Source organism: Otolemur garnettii, unplaced genomic scaffold (genome assembly GCF_000181295.1).
Source record: "Otolemur garnettii isolate 467f Iridium unplaced genomic scaffold, OtoGar3 scaffold00277, whole genome shotgun sequence".
NCBI lineage: Eukaryota > Metazoa > Chordata > Mammalia > Primates > Galagidae > Otolemur > Otolemur garnettii.
In genome coordinates this window covers 683,398-702,828 of record NW_003852672.1, presented here as the reverse complement: position 1 = coordinate 702,828, position 19,431 = coordinate 683,398, and the positions used below count along the sequence as shown (strand labels likewise).

The following is a 19,431-nucleotide window of genomic DNA, read 5'->3' as shown; positions in this document are numbered from 1 at the left end:
GGATCTGTTTTCCTCAGATTCAGTCCCTGGCGAGGATGCATCAAGCTAGAAAGCGCTATAGAGATCGCCTGCAGTATTTCCGAGACCATGTAAGTACCCTTGGATGTTAAGGGCCAGTAAATTGGTTCTGCCATATTTTTAATGGACAAAGGAATTTCATCTTCTTTTTTGTTCCTTAGATAAATGACATTATCAAAATCCAGGCTTTTATTCGGGCAAACAAAGCTCGCGATGACTACAAGACTCTCAGTGAGTAACCATGAGGACTTGAGGCAGTGGTTGACAACCATCAGGTTCTGGGTATTCTCCACGGATCTCTTTGTTGTCCCAAAGGCAAGGCTTGGGGAGTGGGGTGCTGTGATTCGAGCCCCTTTGTTTGCATGTGGCTGGATAGATGCCTTGGTGCTTGCTGTGTTTGTCTTTATCACAACATAGCCATGGCATGCCCGAGAATACTGCACCTACTGGTGTGTCAGCACACCTCAAAAATGAACCCCTAAGGTGTGAGTCCAACTGCTTTTTCAAGACAATGCTGGTATTTCCCAAGACTTATAAGTTTTTCTGGTAACCCCACTGTCTGTCTGATGGTTGCTTTCTTTCTGTCAGTCAATGCTGAGGATCCTCCTATGGTTGTGGTCCGAAAATTTGTCCACTTACTGGACCAGAGTGACCAGGATTTTCAGGAGGAGATTGATCTTATGAAAATGCGGGAAGAGGTTATCACCCTCATTCGTTCTAACCAACAGCTGGAGAATGACCTCAATCTCATGGATATCAAAATTGGACTGCTAGTCAAAAACAAGATTACACTGCAGGTATGGTTCAGGGCCAGCAGGGACCTCAGGGTCCCCTGCACTGTCATCCTGCAGTGTCCCCCCATCTCCTCTTTCTGACTGACCAGGCAGGTGGAGGCTGACTTTCTTCTCAGCTAACACAATAAAATCTTTAAAAATTATGTAGGAAGTAAAACTAATAGACAAAATTTTAGATAGATAAAAGATAAAAAGTCCTCCCCTAATTCTACCACCCCACCATGATTTTGTGTCCTACATTTTCACTTAATATTAGAGGATAAGACTCTTTCATATAGTCACAAATATTATAATTTTTTTCTTTTTTTTTTGAGACAGAGTCTCACTTTGTAGTCCTCTGTAGAGTGCCATGACGTCACAGCTCACAGCAACCTCCAGCTCTTGGGCTTAGGCGATTCTCTTGCCTCAGCCTCCTGAGTAGCTGGGACTACAGATGCCCACCACAACACCCAGCTATTTTTTGTTGCAGTTTGGCCGGGGCCAGGTTTAAACCCGCCACCCTTGGTATATGGGGCCGGTGCCCTACTCACTGAGCCACAGGTGCCACCCTATTTATAATATTTAAAGTATATTGTAAGCATATTATTATGTCAGCATAATAAAGTCATTTGAAAATATACTATTATCTACCTCTTTTCTACCCTACTACTTGACCTGTAAGTTGTTTTCCAAGTTTTTATTTATAAATAACATTGAAGTTAATAAATGTTAACGTCTGTGTAACTTTTATTGTACTTCAGACTTGTGGGGTCCTAGAAGTTGGTTTCCTGAGTTAATGGATATTTTTTTTCCTTTTCTTTTCTTTTCTTTTTTTTTTTTTTTAGACAGTCTCAAGCTGTCACCCTGGGTAGAATGTCATGGCGTCATAGCTCACTGCAACCTCAAACTCGTGCTTGAGTGATCCTCTTGCCTCCGTTTTTCTATTTTTAGTAGAGACGGGGGTCTCGATTTTTGCTCAGGCTGGTCGTGAGCTCAAGCAATCTACCTGCTTTAGCCTCCCAGAGTTCTAGGATTACAGACGTGAGCCACCATGCTTAGCCGTCAATGGATATTTTTATGGCTCAAGTTTTTAATAGGAAAACAAAGTGGGAATATGGTTGATTGGTGTAACTGGAAACAAAGGAAAGTGAAGGGCTCTGAAATATGGATTTGCCAGTGCAGGAGACCTACCACAATGCCCACATTTTCAATTTTGAAATCTTTGATCTATATATTTGTTTTTGTTTATAGGATGTGGTTTCCCACAGCAAAAAACTTACTAAAAAAAATAAGGAACAGTTGTCTGATATGATGATGATAAATAAACAGAAGGGAGGTCTCAAGGCTTTGAGCAAGGAGAAAAGGGAGAAATTGGAAGCATATCAGCACCTGTTTTACTTACTGCAGGTGAGTGGCTCCTGGAATAGATGTTATAAAAATCTACTTAATTTACTTTCATACAAGAAGACCTTACCCATAGTTCTCTCTGGAAATACTTCTGATTTCCACTGAGGGGTTACTTCTCCTTACACATTCTTATCCTTTAAGATTAAAAAACTTGAGGTTTTTTAGTTTGGAGGGTTTTATTTTTTTTTTGGTTTTTGTCTTTGCTAGCCTTTATATTATCTAGAAATAACTTTTCCCTTGGTTTTGTTTCAGACCAATCCTACCTATCTGGCCAAGCTGATTTTTCAGATGCCTCAGAACAAGTCCACCAAGTTCATGGACTCTGTCATCTTCACACTCTACAACTACGCATCCAATCAGCGGGAGGAGTACCTGCTGCTGCGGCTCTTTAAGACAGCCCTGCAGGAGGAGATCAAGTACGTACCATCAGCAACTGACCCTTCCCACTGTCTGAGGGTCCTTGATCTCAATTAATTTGTGAAAAATGCTTACCCTAAAGCAGCATGTACTTTTAAAATGATGGCCGAGCCCATCATTTTATATTAGTAACACAGCGGTTACGGCACCAGCAACATGCACCAAGGCTGGAGGGTTTGAACCCGGCCCTGGCCAGCTAAACAACAACTGCAACAAAAAAATAGCCAGGTGTTACGGCAGGTGCCTATAGTCCCAGCTACTCGGGAGGCTGTGGCAAGAGGATCACTTAAGCCCAAGAGTTGGAGGTTGCTGTGAGCTGTGACGCCACAGTACTCTACCAAGGGCAACACAGTGAGACTCTGTCTCTAAATTAATTAATTAATTAATTAATTTAATTAAATGATGGTACTTCTGGGGAAGGGGTTGAATGACATATAATTTGCTAAATTAACTTTGGGAACATTCTATATTAAGAGGTAATTTCAAAAAAAGTGATCCGAACAAAGATGCCACGTTTTTGTCTAATAGAGGACCTAGTCATGATTCCCACAATTGAGTGTATAGCTGCAGGAAGGTTCTGTTGGGAAATGTTTCTAGAGAAAGACCCTGTTTTTAGGAGGGAGATTCTTTAAGTGGGAGTATCTTTTAAGTAGATTATGTGATTACTTTAAATTGAATTTATATTTGATGCTTTATAGGTCAAAGGTAGATCAGATTCAAGAGATTGTGACAGGAAATCCTACAGTTATTAAGATGGTTGTAAGTTTCAACCGTGGTGCCCGGGGCCAGAATGCCTTGCGACAGATCTTGGCTCCAGTAGTGAAGGAGATTATGGATGACAAATCTCTCAACATTAAAACTGACCCTGTGGATATTTACAAATCTTGGGTTAATCAGATGGAGTCTCAGACGGGAGAGGCAAGGTATGGTAACCACAGCCATTTTTCTTTCACATTGTTATTTTCTTTTTCTCTTTTATTAATGTAGTTATTAATTTTTGGTTTAAAAATGGAGAATTATTCAGTTCTTTAAATTGTTGACCTGGTCATGAATTCACTTATTTAGCAAATATTTATTGAGTACTACTTAGTATGTGCTAGGCACTGTGTTAGATACACATACATCCAGTAGTTAGTGAAACATACTATAATGAATGAAATAGACATATTCCCCACCCTCTTTTGGTAGTTCAAACAGATACATACATAAATATGAAAGTATAATTAAAACTTGAGAAAAGCTATATGAAGTTTTAGGTAGGGACTATACTAGGAGGTGGTTAGGGAAAGCCTGTCTGAACAGGTGAACTGTGATTTGGCTGAGGCCTGAAGGAGAAGATGGGGTCAGGCTTGCAAAGAGCCAGATTCAGAGTGTTCATGTCTGAACCCTCTAAGGTGGAGGGTCTAGGACCTGAAAGGACTGTGAAGTCACTAGAGGCACAGGGATTGTACAGATTAGGTGGGATCACTGTGTTTCATTAAAGCAGTGGTTCTCAACCTGTGGGTCACAACCCCTTTGTAACAATGCAACCCACCCGTCCGCAGCTGACAGTCAGCCCACAGACACTGGCTCAAGGCTGCTGAGTTAATTCCTTTAGGTCATGTCAGTCATTTTTGGATCAAAATTCCACCTGACATTTCATTCATTTTTTTTCTTGTGGGTGCCTGTAAGAAACTGGTATCTTGGCTAGGTGCGGTGGCTCATGCCTGTAATCCAGCACTGTGGCAGGCCAAGATGGGTGGATCCCCTAAGCCAGTGGTTCTCAACTTTCCTTAATGCCTTCTAGTGCCACGACCCTTTAATATAGTTCCTCATGTTGTGGTGACCCCCAAACATAAAATTATTTTCATTGCTACTTCATAACTATAATACTGTTATGAATCGTAATGATATGCAGGATGTATTTTCATTGTTACAAAGGGGTCGTGACCTACAGGTTGAGAACCACTGCCCTAAGCTCAGGAGTTCAAGACCAGCCTTAGCAAGAGTGAGACCCTTTCTATATTAAAAATAGAAAAACTAGCCAGGTGTTCTGGTGGGTGCCTATGGTCTCAACTACTTGGGAGGCTGAGGCAAGAGGATCACTTGAGCCAAAAAGTTTGAGGTTGCTATGAGCTATGACTGCACAGCACTCTGCCCAGGGCGACAGAGTGAGAATCTGTCTCAAAAAAAAAGAAACTAGTGTCTTATTTTGCTTTTCATGAAAGAGAAATCTATTTTAACCCTTTTTAAAATAGCCAAGCTTGCAAGGTGGGGTGGTGTGGTGGGATATTGTCCTGCATGCAGGCATCACAGAGCCATGAGCTTTCTGCTTATATTTTAGCCTCCAAATGCATAGCAAAGTGGCGTCATTGCACCTCTTTAGGAATATTCACTTCTACAATTGTAGAAATTTGGTACTCTGTTTTCTAACTATAACCATTGTTTTTAGCACCTTGATTTCTTTTACTTGTTCCTACTTTTTTTTTTTTTTTTTTGCAGTTTTTGGCCAGGGCTGGGTTTGAACCCACCACCTCTGGCATATGGGGCCAGCACCCTACTCCTTTGAGCCACAGGCGCTGCCCTACTTGTTCCTACTTTTTAAATGTCATAAGTAATAAAATATTCAGTACTCTTTATTATAAATTCCATATATCTAGTTGTTTCTCACCAAATATTTCTGTTGATTTTTGTAGAATTCTTATGTTCACAGTTTGCCTGTTGTAATTCAGTCACATTGTCACAAATGGAGTTGTTGCCCTATCTACTTGTATTGTTTCCTGTGGTGGCTGTAAAAAAACCACCACACACTGGGCTTAAAACAATAGAAATTTTTTTCTCACAGTTCTGAAGGCCAGAACCTAAAATCATTATCCCTGAAGCCAAGCTGCTGGCAGGGCCTCTGCAGGCTCAAGGAGAAAGTCTGTTCCTTGCCGCTTCCAGCTTCTGCTGGCTGTGGGTGTCCCTTGACTCTAACTCTGGGCCATATAGTTCCAGTCTCTGCCTCTGGTGTCATGTTCCTGCCTCTTCTGTATGTACTGAATCTTCCTCTGCCTCTTTCTCATGAGGCCACTTGTGATTGGACTTAGGGTTCATCTGGATGATGTAAGGAAGTACGAGAACATTGACGCCTGTGCACATGCAACACACGCATGCACGTGTCTCTCCGCTCCCTCTGCTCTTCCTTCCTGATTGTGCCTTGGCCCCATGTTCTAGCACTTCTACTATTCTCTAGCCAATTTCTTCCAACTAACTATGCCCTGTCCTCGTGATCTTATCAGCACCTCTATCTTCAATTCCTATATGCAACTGGCTCCCTTACCAATAGCCAAAGGGTCACCAAATCCTATGATCCTGTCCCCTTACTGTCTGTCAGATGGAGGCCTTGGCTTGATGCCCACTGCTGCATCCTTGTTCATGCTTATCATTTCTTGGTCAGATGGGTGAGGGCCTCCTATTTCTTTTGTCTTTATTTCTTTATGACCATGTTCAGTTAATTCCTCATGATGGGCCACAGCAATCTTCCTCTCAAAATAAAGGTCTTCAATTTTTTTCTTTTTATTTTACAATTTTATTTTAGTTTTTAGACTTGGGAGCTTTGTGCTTATTGCCCAGGCTGGACTCAAACTCATGGGCTCGTGTGAACCTCCCACCTCCTAGGTGGCTGGGACTACGGTGTGCCACCACGTCTTCTGTCTTTTAATGCATTCTGTCCCAGCTTCTGCTTCTAGGGAAGTCTAGGTTTATTAGTATTATAGATAAGAACCTACGTGGCCTGATCCCTGATTACTTTCCACACTCATTTCTCTTCCTCTTAATTCTCTGCATTTGACCTCCCTTCCTAGAAGACTCTACCTCTCCTTTTTCCCTGACTTGAGGAAGCCTCCCTGGCTCTCTCCAGTCTAAGTAGGAGCCCCTCCCTGTGGTCCTGAAGCACTTTTGGTAAGCTTTCTGTTTTTAGCACATCTTATCTTTAGTTCCCAAGTGTTGTCATAGTGTCTGGCACATAATTTAAGACAGTCGATTCAAAATTGAAGAGCCAAGTTCAAATTCAAGCCCTGCCACCTCCCAGCGCAGTGAGCATGCAGTTCAGTTGCCTAATCTCACTGGGTCTGTGCTTGAAAATGCATGGTCCCTGCCTCCAGCTGCACCTGGACATTGGTCTAATATAAGTGGGGATTATTTCTGCTTTCCCAGCAAACTGCCCTATGATGTGACCCCGGAGCAGGCATTGGCTCACGAAGAAGTGAAGACACGACTAGACAGCTCCATCAGGAACATGCGGGCAGTGACGGACAAGTTTCTCTCAGCCATCATCAGCTCTGTGGACAAAATCCCGTGAGTGCCATCCTCGTCCTGACCCCCGGCACACATGCCCTCTCACCCTGTCCCTTCTCACTGGCTTCTGTACAACCCACAGCTATGGAATGCGCTTCATTGCCAAAGTACTGAAGGACTCGCTGCATGAGAAGTTCCCTGATGCTGGTGAGGACGAGCTGCTGAAGGTGAGAGTCCAGAAACCCCACCCTCCATAGCCCTTTGGGGAAGGCACTAAACCCAGACCAGGCCTGCCGTTCATTAGTGCCCAAGTGTGGGTTCTGCAGAGACTCGCCACCAACCAAGTGTTTGAAAGCAATTGCATATGACAACTCTCTTAATGCAAAACAGCTCCTATCCAGTTTGAGTGTTGCATAAACCTCAAACAAGTAGAGAAAGATGGATTTTTCCTGCCTTGAGAGAGATTTCTGCGTCCTCTTTTTGCTGAAGAGCTGCTCCCTCTGCTGGTGGCGGGTAGTCCGCTTGGCCCTCTCTGCCCAAGCTGCTGCTGCTGGTAACTCTTACTGAGCTTGCTCCTTCCTCCTCCTTTTTTTTAATCTGAATTCTTTTTTCTTCTCTCTCCTAGTTCTGTGCTTTCCTACAGTGAGGCCTCGATTCTAGACTTTCTGTTCAGGTGAATTAATTTTATTTTTTTTGAATGAAACTCTAGGGGAAGTGCTGTGACTGTCCCTGAACTCTGCTGTGGAAGAGATGTGTGTTGGGTGAATTTAATTTCAAAGGCATGAACTTGGCCTTTGAAGTCTGCAACATGAGGACGATGGGGGCTAGATACACTATACAAATTTGGTCATGTTTAAGGACTTACTTTAACTGTGTCTGTTAGCTTTATAATGAGAGCCCCTGTGTGAAAGAAAAAGTGCATTGGGCCACAGCTGCCTTACCTGCTGCAGTGATATCTAAACCAAAGATGCCCCCAAGTGCTTGGTAACAGACTTTGGGGCTATAAGCCTATTATTTTTACCTCTGAACCTGTTCTTTCATTAATTACTGGTAGTAGTTTTCAGTTCTGTTCTTTTTTGTTGTTGTTGTTACCACATCCAACAAAAGGGATAATTGGTTGTTTTGCCTAGGCCTTGAGAGAAAGTGTGTCTGCATGATGCATGCGTGTGCGTGTGTGTATGTGTTTTTATTTATTTTTTTCCTCACAGGGCTGCATTTTCTGGTTTTCTTTGCTAGCAAAGTCATTTGTGGCTTACTCAGTGGTGTGGTTTTTAATACTCATCTCTGTTTCATCTGTTTCAGATTATCGGTAACTTGCTTTACTACCGATACATGAATCCAGCCATTGTTGCTCCTGATGCATTTGACATCATTGACCTGTCAGCAGGAGGACAGCTCACCACAGACCAGCGCCGAAATCTGGGCTCCATTGCAAAGATGCTGCAGCACGCTGCTTCTAATAAGATGTTTCTGGGGGATAATGCTCACTTAAGCATCATTAATGAATATCTATCCCAGTCCTACCAGAAATTCAGGTAAGGGGAGAGGCACAAGGTACTTGAAAGATTCTGTGGGTACATTTTTATCTCTTAAGGAGAAAGATAAGATTAAATGCCACCCTAGCTTTCCCCAAATTACTGTACTATAGGATATGTGTTTAGTGTGCTCAGGACACCCAGAGATGACACATTTATTTTGAAGAGGATTTTCATATGAAACAGACAATAGTTACCATCAAAACAATGGTTATACATTAGGCATGTGCTACTTTATAATCAGAAGAATTGGAGAGTGCTTTTACTGTTTGTTAATTAATATCTGGTTTTGAATTCAGTGCCTTATTGAACTGTTTAGAGAGAGAGTTGGTTCTCCTGATGGTGCAGGTGTCTGAGAAATGTTTTAAATTATAGTTCGGTGGTTCTTATGAGTATAACTAAAATTATAAAACTAGGTAGAGAAGTTATTAGAGTCAGTATCCCAAGGCCACCAAGTAAACCTGAAGTAGTTTGTCTAGAACAGTGGTTCTCAACCTTCCTAATGCCGCGGCCCTTTAATGCAGTTCCTGTGGGTTGAGAACTGCTGGTCTAGAGTCAGCTGTCTTAACTGGCTCCTATGTGAAGTCATTGCTTGAGGAGGCTCACAGAGTCCTCTCCTGCCGTTTCTCGTGCACGTGTCACTTGTCTGGAGCTGCCTTCTGTGCTTATTTTCAGACGGTTTTTTCAAACTGCTTGTGATGTCCCAGAGCTTCAGGATAAGTTTAATGTGGATGAGTACTCTGACTTAATAACCCTCACCAAGCCAGTTATCTACATTTCCATTGGTGAAATCATCAACACCCACACTGTAAGTATTTTTCTCTAATCACGTAATTGTGTTGCTTTGTCCTTAATCACCTTCCCTGGCTGTTGCTTATCACCCTGGAAGCCAGATCACCTCACCTTCCTGTGATCTCCTGACACCCACCTCCTGTTGTCTCTCTTCCTTTGCTTATTTTGCTTAACAGCATCTACTTCTAAGTTCCCCAGTCATGTGGGCTGATGGTTAAAAGTGAAGTTTCCTGGACTCCACCACAGCCTGCTGAATCAGAATTCCCAGGGATAGGCTCCAAAGTCCATGTTGGTCCAGCAATAGCTTGATAAAATAATGCTTTTACTCTTCCTTCTTTTGACCCCTGCCCTCTGCATTATTTTTCTAGCATAATTTAGAACACTAGTTTCTTCCTCTGGAGAATGGATTTTTCCCTTGGGTGCTGTTTCTTCTTCACATTTTTCAAATAATTCACTTCTTTGACCTTTTGGGACCCATAGAGTGGAAAATGAGGACCTATGTAAAATGTAAATGAAGTTTCAAGGACTGTCATTTCTGAGGATGGGTGACATACACTAGCACTGATGTGGTGCATGTGTCTGTGAACCCATAGGTGCTATAGTTTGGAAACATTAAGTAAAAGTCTGGATGTGAGTTATTTGATCAGGTCATAGGGTACATTGATGACCTTGGGTGTTGAACTCTGTGGATTTTGTTGCTTTTCCTTAAGCAGGGCATATCTGAATCCATTATGGGCATGAGGTTAGGAGAGTACCAGTCTTTTCTCTCCACATATCATAACATATGTCATTAACAGAGTCCGGTTGATGCTTGCTGTCTTACGTTGATTTGGGAGCTTATTTTGCTGAGGATTGGCTTATCCATTCTTTGACTGTAAGAGCTTTGTTGTCTAACCTCTTCTGCACAGATCTGTTAGGCAGTGTAGGCAGGGATGGGGCTAGAAGGTCAAGTATGTAAATGGAATTGATTATTGGGTGTTGGATACAGCTCCTATTAGATCACCAGGACGCCATTGCTCCAGAGCACAACGATCCCATCCATGAGCTGCTGGATGACCTTGGCGAGGTGCCCACCATTGAGTCCCTGATAGGTAAGTTTCTGACAACCACCCAGAAGGTGACAGGGGACACAGCAGAAGTGCTCTTGTGGTCACCTCCTCTATTTTGCACTGTACCACATTCTGGGTGTGCACTGGGAAGCAAAACAGGTGTGGTCCTGTCTCTGAGGAGCTCAAATCCAGTAGAAGAGATCCTTTGTTTTTGTTTTTGTTTTTTTTTTAAGACAGAGTCTCAAGCAGTCCCCTGGGTAGCGTACCATGGCGTCCTAGCTCACAGCAATCTCCAATTCTTGGGCTCAAGCGATCCTCTTGCCTCAGTTTTTTTATTTTTAGTAGAGACGGAGTCTGGCTTTCGCCCAAATTCATCTCAAACTCCTGAGCTCAAGTAATCCACCCTCCATGGCCTCCCAGACTGCTAGAACTACAGGCATGAGCCACCACACCTGGCTGAAGAGATCATTTTAGATACAGAAGCACATAAAATTATGTAACAAGAGATCCTAAGTCTTGCAAAGGAAAGAACATTTTGAAAGAGAATTGGTATTACAGTGTTGAAATGATTTGTCAGATATTTTAAAAATTACTTTATTGTTCATCCTTTGCCTTTACCACTTGACATAACACTTTCTTATAGAGAATGTTCTTGCCGTACTGTGCATGTTGACTTATTTAAGTATCATTTTAGACTTTTATCTTTAATTTGCATTATTTTCCCCCAATATGTCCTTTTTATATTGTAGTAACTTTCTTTTCTGTTTGTTTGTTTTTTTTGTTTTTTCTTTTATTGTAGTAACTTTTTCTATTCTCCCAAAAATTTAGGGGAAAGTTCTGGCAATTTAAATGACCCAAATAAGGAGGCACTGGCTAAGACAGAAGTATCTCTCACACTGACCAACAAGTTTGATGTGCCTGGTGATGAAAATGCAGAAATGGATGCTCGGACCATCTTACTGAAGTGAGTATTGTAACCCAAAGATCCCTGTCCTCTGGTGAGTGAGCCTCCTAGGTTAATGTCACAGCCATCTGATTCTGGTCACTTCACATATTGTACTTGGCATAGGACTTATCTGCTCTATTTTGCTAATACACCAAAATGAAATTTAAATCTTAGTCATCCCAACCTAGGGCACCTGCTCTGTTGGGTACATGCATATAGTAGCATTTGGCCTCCACTACCAGTTTTACTTGTTCCTTGGGACCTCTATGAGGCAGAGTTTGCACTGCTGCTGCTTAGGATCACTTGAGCAGAATTAGAAAACTGGCTAATGTTTAAATACATTTTTCATTTCAGCACAAAACGTTTAATTGTGGATGTCATCCGGTTCCAGCCAGGAGAGACCCTAACTGAAATCCTAGAAACACCAGCCACCAAAGAAGAGGTAAAATGTAGGGTTTAACATACTCCTTCAAGAGGTCGATAAGCTCTCCTGTGATGGGCACATGTCAAGGTTAAAAGAAGGAAGCCCAGATAAGAGGTGGTAACCTAGGGGGTAAGCCCAGACGTAACTGGAAGGTGGTGGTAGTTAGGGCTTTCTGATAAAGTTCCTGGTGCCTAAATCCACAGGGAGATGTTCTTTTTTTTTTTTTTTTTTTTTTTTGAGACGGAACCTCAAGCTATCCCCCTGGGTAGAGTGCCATGGCATCACGCTCACAGCAACCTCCAACTCCTGGGCTCAAGCGAGTCTCCTGCCTCAGCCTCCCAAGCTGCTGGGACCACAGCGCCCGGCCATTTTTTGGTTGCAGCCATCATTGTTGTTTGGCGGGCCCGAGCTGGGGATTCGAACCCGCCACCTTAGGTGTATGTGGCTGGCGCCTTAGCCGCTATGAGCCACAGGCGCTGAGCCAGGGAGATGTTCTTAGGGCATGAAACTCACTGCTGCTACCTACACACAGAGTGTGTGTGTATTAGTGTGACCTGTGCACCATCAGTGACTCCATCCAGTATTAGTGTTCCTAAGCATCTGCAGGGTTCAATTCCAAGACCCAAACACTCCCCACCCACACCTCCTGCTAATACCAAAATCTGAGAATGCTCAAGTTCTTTATTTAAAAGGATAATATTTACATATAACGTGTCTACATCCTCCTGAATACTTTAAATCATCTCTGGATTACTTACACGTGGTACCTAACACAGTATAAATGGTGTGTAACTATTTTTGTTATTTTTTATAGGTTTCTTTTTTCAATTTTTTAGTATTTTTTTAATTTCAGATTAATATGAGGGTACAAACAACTAGGTTACAATATTTGCATTTGTTAGGTAGAGTCCCTCTTGCAGTTCTATCAATTTTTTTTTTTCTTTTTTGAGATAAGAGTCTTGCTCTGTTATCCAGGGGAGGGGTCCTCAAACTTTTTAAACAGGGGGCCAGTTCACTGTCCCTCAGACCGTTAGAGGGCCAGACTGCGGGCCCCGGGACGAGTCGGCTGCTAAGCAGGGCAGACAGCAGTGGCAAAAACACCCAGCAGGCCAGATAAATGTCCTCAGCAGGCCACATATGGCCCGCGGGCCTTGGTTTGAGGACGCCTGATCCAGGGTGTCAGTCTAGCTCACAGCAACTTCAAAGTCCTGGGCTCATGTGATGCTCCTGCCTCAGCCCCCTGTGTAGCTGGGACTACAGGTGCCCACAACACCCAGCTAATTTCTTCTATTTTTAGTAGAGACAGGGTCTCAGTCTTGCTCAGACTTGAACTCCTGAGTTCAAGGGATCCTTCCTCCTTGGCCTCCCTAAGTGTTGGGATTACAGGCATAAGCCACCACATCTAACCTTTTCTCAAATATTTTTTTATCCAGAGTTGGTTGAATCCATGAGTGCAGAGGGTGAACTGTAAATTATTGACTATTATATAGTTGGAATTGTGTTAAGTGCTTTGGTAGTTAGAAGAAAAGTACAGAATGTCATTCCTAAGCTAAAAGAACTCATGATCTTCTTGGGGAAATATGGCATATGTACCTGAAACAATGATAAGACCATTATAAACTATGCAACCAAAATGTATATATCCCTATAACATTCTGAAATTTTTATGGTCTTCGAACCCACCACCTCCGACTTATAGGGCCAGTGCCCTACCCCTTTGAGCCACAGGCACTGCCCACATTCTGAAATTTTTTAACTAATAATAAAATTATAAGATCATTAAAAATTAACTGTGGCAGCTCGGCGCCTGTGGCTCAAGTGGCTAAGGTGCCAGCCACATACATCTAAGGTGGCGGGTTCAAATCCAGCCCAGGCCCGCCAAACAACAATGACAGCTGCAACCAAAAAATAGCCGGGCGTTGTGGCAGGCGCCTGTGGTCCCAGCTACTTGGGAGGCTGAGGCAGGAGACTCACTTAAGCCCAGGAGTTGGAGGTTGCTATGAGCTGTGATGCCACAGCACTCTACCTAGGGGGACAGCTTGAGGCTCTGTCTCAAAAAAAAAAAAATAATAACTGTGGTATTGACTATACAAATGATTGAAGTCTTAGGAAAGAGGCCAGTGAAAAGCACTTTGCTGGGAAGGCTTCAGAAGAGAAGTAGAACTTGCAAGGTGTGGTGGCACCTATAGGCCCAGCTACGTGGGAGGCTGAGCAGGGGAGGATCACTTGAGACCAAGAGTTTGAGGCTTTAGTGAGCTGTGATGACACTGGTGAATGGCCCCTATACTCCAGTCTGGGTAACATAGTAAGACCCTGTCTAGTAAAAAAGAATAAAAAGGTCAGACACAGTGGTTCACATCTATAATCCCAGCATTTTGGGAGGATGAGGTAGGAGGTTTACTTGAGGCCAGCCTGAGCAACATAGCAAGACTCTATCCTTACAAAAAAATTAAAAATTAGCCAGACACAGTGGCACACACTTTTAATCTCAGCTACTAGGGAGGTTGAGGCAGGAGATCTCCTGAGCCCAGGAGTTGAGGGCTATGGTGAGCTATGATTGGGCCACTGTAGTCTGGATGACAGAAACCATCTCTATTTAACAAAAAAAAATAAGTAGAACTTGAGCCAAACTTATAAGGGATAAATAAGATTGGGGCACACATGTAAGGTGCGAGCAGGAAAACTCAGAGGTGCGAAGGAAGGGTGAACATGATAGGAGCTGACTGCACCCCTAGAGTGAAGGTGCAGGGGTTCCTCATGCTGAGAGGTGAAACACGGTGGCATGTTCATCAGCTGGGCAGGAGTCTGGTACTGTGGAGATAAGGAGTCTCTGCAGGAGTCCAGCCTTTTTTTCTTACTGCCACATGCTGGAAGAACAAGAGTTATGTTGGGGCCACTACACAAACACTAATGAAAGCTGGTAAGCAAACAAAAAAGGTCTGTGCATTTTTCTTGATGCCAGCACACAAATAAGTCCTCAGATAATCTGCAGGAGGCCTGCACTACACGTTGGACACCCCAGGAGCCTTTGTAGGGAGACCATTTAGTGTTAATTAATGCACGTGCTATCAGAGCAGTGGCAGTTGAGTCTCCTAGGTGTGTGGTAAAGTCTGGGAAACATAAGAGGGTGGGAGCCTGGCAGTGGGAAGGTTTGGGTGAGTTACTTCATGTCCGAGACCCCCATTTCTCATTTATCAAATGAGAAAGTAGATCAAATCATTCATTTTGAAGTTGTAAGCATGGGAATTTGTTTCATTAAATGACAACTTCCTTAGAAGGCCAATGTACAAAGCAGGGCAAATGGGAGCTACTCTGGTAGTTTCAGGAGTGGGGGATCTGGAACCCAGCCCTGCAGGACCTGTGGCACTTCTGGAGAACTCTGAAGACTGCGTGGAAGACATTTGAAAGCTCTCAGCTTTTAGATGCTATAACTGGTAACTTATTAGATGTATGTGAGGCCTAATTAGGACCTAAAACAGGTTTAAGCTGGAAGGAATTTTGAAGTAGAAAAGGAGGAGCCAGTCTTGATTGAGAACCGAGCATGCATTTGATGCTGTTACCTGTGTTCTTTTCTTTAATCCTTGCAACATCCCTACAAGGTGCATCTTTTCATTCTCATTTGACAGATGAGGAAACTAAGACCCTTATAGGTTAAATAACTTGCCCAAGATCATCAGCAGGTAGTATCAGAACCAGACCTGGATCCGGTGCTATCTGACTCCAGAGCTGATGCTCATGGCATTATGTCATGCTGAGTAGTGCTAACATCAGAAAGGAAAATATTAGGAAAGAATTGTTCCCAGTGGGGAGGAATTACAAGTCTGAACTACCAGGCCATTCCCAGCACAGACATCCCAGTGCAGACAGTTCAAAATATGTCACAGTATGGCGCTGTGACAGGGTCTGTCAGGAAGTGGGTGATCACTGATGTCCCCCTTTGAGAGTAAACAGACTACAAGTACCCAACGCATATGTGAGGCCAGAAGGAAACACATCAAAAATGAGCAAGGTAACAGCTAAGAAAAGGCACTAGATTTGGGTTAGGGACTGGCAGTTGGTGAGAAGACAGAGAAGGAAGTGCTGAAGAGAATGGAACAGCAATGTATACCATTCGCTGGACGGGGCACAATGGGCAAACATTGGATGGCAACTAGGAAAGTGTCAGAATCAAGGGAAGATTTTCCCTGTGGAGATTGCAGCATGTTCAAAAGTAAAGGGAAGGCAGCTCAGCACCTGTGGCTCAAGTGGCTAAGGCGCCAGCCACATACACCTCAGGTGGCGGGTTCGAATCCAGCCCAGGCCCACCAAACAATGATGGCTGCAACCAAAAAATAGCCGGACATTGTGGAGGGCGCCTGTGGTCCCAGCTACTTGGGAGGCAGAGGCAGGAGACTGGCTTGAGCCCAGGAGTTGGAGTTTGCTGCAAGCTGGGAGTCTCTCTACCCAGGGGGACAGCTTGAGGCTCTGTCTCAAAAAAAAGAAAAAAAAAGTAAAGGGAAGGCTAGAGGAGTCCGTCTGAACAAGGTCATAAAAAGAATCAGTATACTCTGGGAGGCTGAAGTGGGTGGATTGCTTGAGCTCTGGAGTTCTAGACCAGCCTGAGCAAGAGTGAGACCCCCATCTCGACTAAAAATAGAAAAACTGGCCAGGCATTATGGCGGGTACCTATAGTCCCAACAACTCAGGAGGCTGAGGCAAGAGAATCACTTGAGCCCAGGAGTTTGATGATGCCACGGCACTCTACCCAGGGTGACAGAGTGAGACTCTTTCTCAAAAAAATAAGTAAATAAAAAGAATCAGTAAGGATTTACTAGGTACTGGTATTATTGCATTGCATTAGTATAGTTAAAACACTCATGAAGCTGTGTTTTGAATAAAATTAAATGGCTTTATGTCTCAATGTGATAGAGAAAAAGAGATTTGATAGTGGCATCCAATCTCCCAACTGTTCTTCAGATCCAGGAAAGAAGCCATCTTCAAGTTGTACAATTTCATGGATATAATCTCTTCGATGGAGAGATCTGCTTCTGTCTGTTTCCAGGGTGGAGTTTAGGAACTGTGTAAATTCAGGTGCAGATATGCTATATAAATTCAAATTTATGGCTCAGCACCTATAGCTCAAGTGGCTAAGGCACCAGCCACATACACCAGAGCTGGTGGGTTTGAATCCAGCCCAGACCTGCCAAACAACGACAGCTACGACCAAAAAATAGCCAGGTGTTGTGGCAGGTGCCTGTGGTTCCAGCTACTTGGGAGGCTGAGGCAAGAGAATCACTTAAGCCCAGGAGTTGGAGGTTGCTGTGAGCTGTGACGTGACGGCACTCTACCCAGGGTGACAGCTTGAAGCTTTGTCTTAAAAAAAAAAAAAATTCAAGTTTAAAGTTAGTATAGTGAAATACCAAGAACTGTTTTTTCTCACCCATAGGAAGCAGAACATGAGAGGGCCATGCAGAGACGTGCTATCCGTGATGCCAAGACTCCTGACAAGATGAAAAAATCAAAATCTGTAAAGGAAGATAGCAACCTCACTCTTGAAGAGAAGAAACAGAAGATTCACACAGGTTTGAAGAAGCTAACGGAGCTTGGAACTGTGGACCCAAAGAACAAGTACCAAGAATTGATCAACGACATTGCCAGGGTATTGCATTTGGGGCACAGAGGTGGCCTGGCCAAGTTTAATGCTGTTTGAGAGGCTTAGAAAGACCCAGTAGAGACCATAGCTATTCTGATAACAGTGTGGCCTCAGTTCACGTGCGCCGCCACCCCCCCCCCCCAGGCCATTTCCATCCTTCTATCACATGGGCCTCATCTATCCTAGTGGCTTATTCTGTGGAGTGAAGTAATAGGGAGAAAATCCTAACCGGAGCCTCCTAGGGCTAAATTTGCTTTTGTCCGTACAGAATTCTTCCAGATCTCTTTCTTGGTTACGTGAAGTATAAATTCACATTAGTCCTGACTTGTGTGATTCCTCCTGAGGAATAGCTTTGATGCTACCCTTCTGGGTGTTTCTCCTATTGCACTAACAGCCTGTGCACACTGGGGACTTGGGGACAAAAGTGTCTCAAGTCTTTTTTTCTCCCTATCCCAACATATAGTTAAGAGACCTAAACAGCCTTGTCAGTAAAGCCTAAAAATGTGTGAGTCTGAAAGTAACACATTTCCCCACTAGAAGATAAAAATTGAGGGGGGGGGGTCTGAATTTTTCTATTAATTTGTGAACTCAGATGACTGCCTGTTAAGAATGTGTGGTCATATTCAAGGCAGAGTTAAGCACTGCTAGGTTCTAGTATTATGATGATTCAAGAAGCATGTGATAACTATTCTCACTTTCCTAATTTTAATAACTATGTTTCAGGACATCCGAAATCAGAGGAGATACCGACAGAGGAGAAAGGCTGAACTGGTGAAACTGCAACAAACATACTCTGCTCTCAACTCCAAAGCCACCTTTTATGGGGAGCAGGTGGATTATTACAAAAGCTATATCAAAACCTGCTTGGATAACTTAGCCAGCAAGGGGAAGTGAGTAGTTTTTTTTTAAGAATCTATGTTGGGGGGGCGAGGAGCAGAGGCGGTCAGCCGCAGTGGCTCGTGCCTGTAATCTTAGCTCTCTGGGAGGCCAGGGTGGATGGATAGCTTGAGCTCACAGGTTCAAGACCAGCCTAAGCAAAAATTGAGACACACACATGCCCACCCTGTCTCCACTAAAAATAGAAAAAACTGAGGCAAGAGGATCGCTTGAGCCCAAGAGTTGGAGGTTGCTGTACGCTATGCTGCCATGGCACTCTACCCAGGGTGACGACAGCTTGAGACTGTCTCAAAAAAAAAGAAAGAAGAGAAGCAGAGACAACTGAACTGACTGTGGAATGTTAACCTAACACATTGGCTCTGTTTATTTTGCATTTATTTATCTGTATGTTTCCTAGTTCCACTTGTTAGTACACAGTGTAAGTAACATATAGCTAAGCTGAGTACCCCTTCTTCCAGAATATTCTCTTGGCCCTAGAAACTAGATAGTCCTGGAAGGACATCTAGTCCCCATACCTAGATGTATCTGAAAAGTACTTAGGAGTATTATAAAAATTTGGATTTCCTGGCTTCTCTCTGTACCTTCTGGGGATAGGATCGCAGACTGACTTTTTTCCCAGGTGCAGAGGAAAGTCTGATGCAGCCTTCCTGGCACTGGCCACAAGCCATCAGCCTATTTCCCAGGAAAGGAACTGCAAACCCAAATAGGTGAGGTGATAAGATCAGGTTCTACTCGTAGAGTTAGTTTATTTTTTACTCCTAATTATTTAAAGAGTTTTCAAATCTCAGAAAGGCTAAACGAACAGAACAAGAAATAGCCATGTACCTTCACCTCGGTGCTCCTATTGCTGACATTTTGCCGCATCTGTTTCCCCTGCCTCGCTCACTCTTAAAGGCACATACATTGTTTTTTCTCCTCTTCTGTGGAATAACAGGGAGTGAGGTAGGGCAGCTAGGATGAGAAGCAGATCCATCTAACCCAGCGTTCACAGCTAACTCCTGTGAACTTTTGACATGCTCCTGTGATTCTTTGTCCACTTCCTGACTGTCTGACATGTTTCATGTTCAACCTTTAGTTTTCCCTCCTCAGGCCCAGAAACAACTATTGCCCCAAGTGTCCCTGGTTCCTTATAATGAAGAATGATATTTAGAAACCAAGATCTATGTTGGAGGCTCGGCGCCTGTGGCTCAAGCGGCTAAGGCGCCAGCCACATACACCGAAGGTGGTGGGTTCGAATCCAGCCCAGACCCGCCAAACAACAATAATGGCTGCAACCAAAAAAAA

The 19,431-nt window shown here is 43.5% G+C and overlaps 1 protein-coding gene across 1 annotated transcript in view; it reads left to right on the top strand.

Annotated features, from left to right (window-relative positions):
• The window catches only part of IQGAP1 (IQ motif containing GTPase activating protein 1), a 111,668-nt gene that overhangs the window by 84,144 nt on the left and 8,093 nt on the right, over positions 1–19,431 (top strand). Inside the window, exons 21-35 of the mRNA XM_003803085.3 lie at positions 18–89; positions 180–249; positions 607–815; positions 2,043–2,198; positions 2,451–2,614; positions 3,314–3,538; positions 6,792–6,932; positions 7,015–7,099; positions 8,175–8,407; positions 9,083–9,215; positions 10,188–10,290; positions 11,077–11,212; positions 11,549–11,636; positions 17,044–17,256; positions 17,974–18,140. Coding sequence (XP_003803133.1) covers positions 18–89; positions 180–249; positions 607–815; positions 2,043–2,198; positions 2,451–2,614; positions 3,314–3,538; positions 6,792–6,932; positions 7,015–7,099; positions 8,175–8,407; positions 9,083–9,215; positions 10,188–10,290; positions 11,077–11,212; positions 11,549–11,636; positions 17,044–17,256; positions 17,974–18,140 — 2,195 coding nt within the window. The remainder of the gene's footprint in view (positions 1–17; positions 90–179; positions 250–606; positions 816–2,042; positions 2,199–2,450; positions 2,615–3,313; positions 3,539–6,791; positions 6,933–7,014; positions 7,100–8,174; positions 8,408–9,082; positions 9,216–10,187; positions 10,291–11,076; positions 11,213–11,548; positions 11,637–17,043; positions 17,257–17,973; positions 18,141–19,431) is intronic.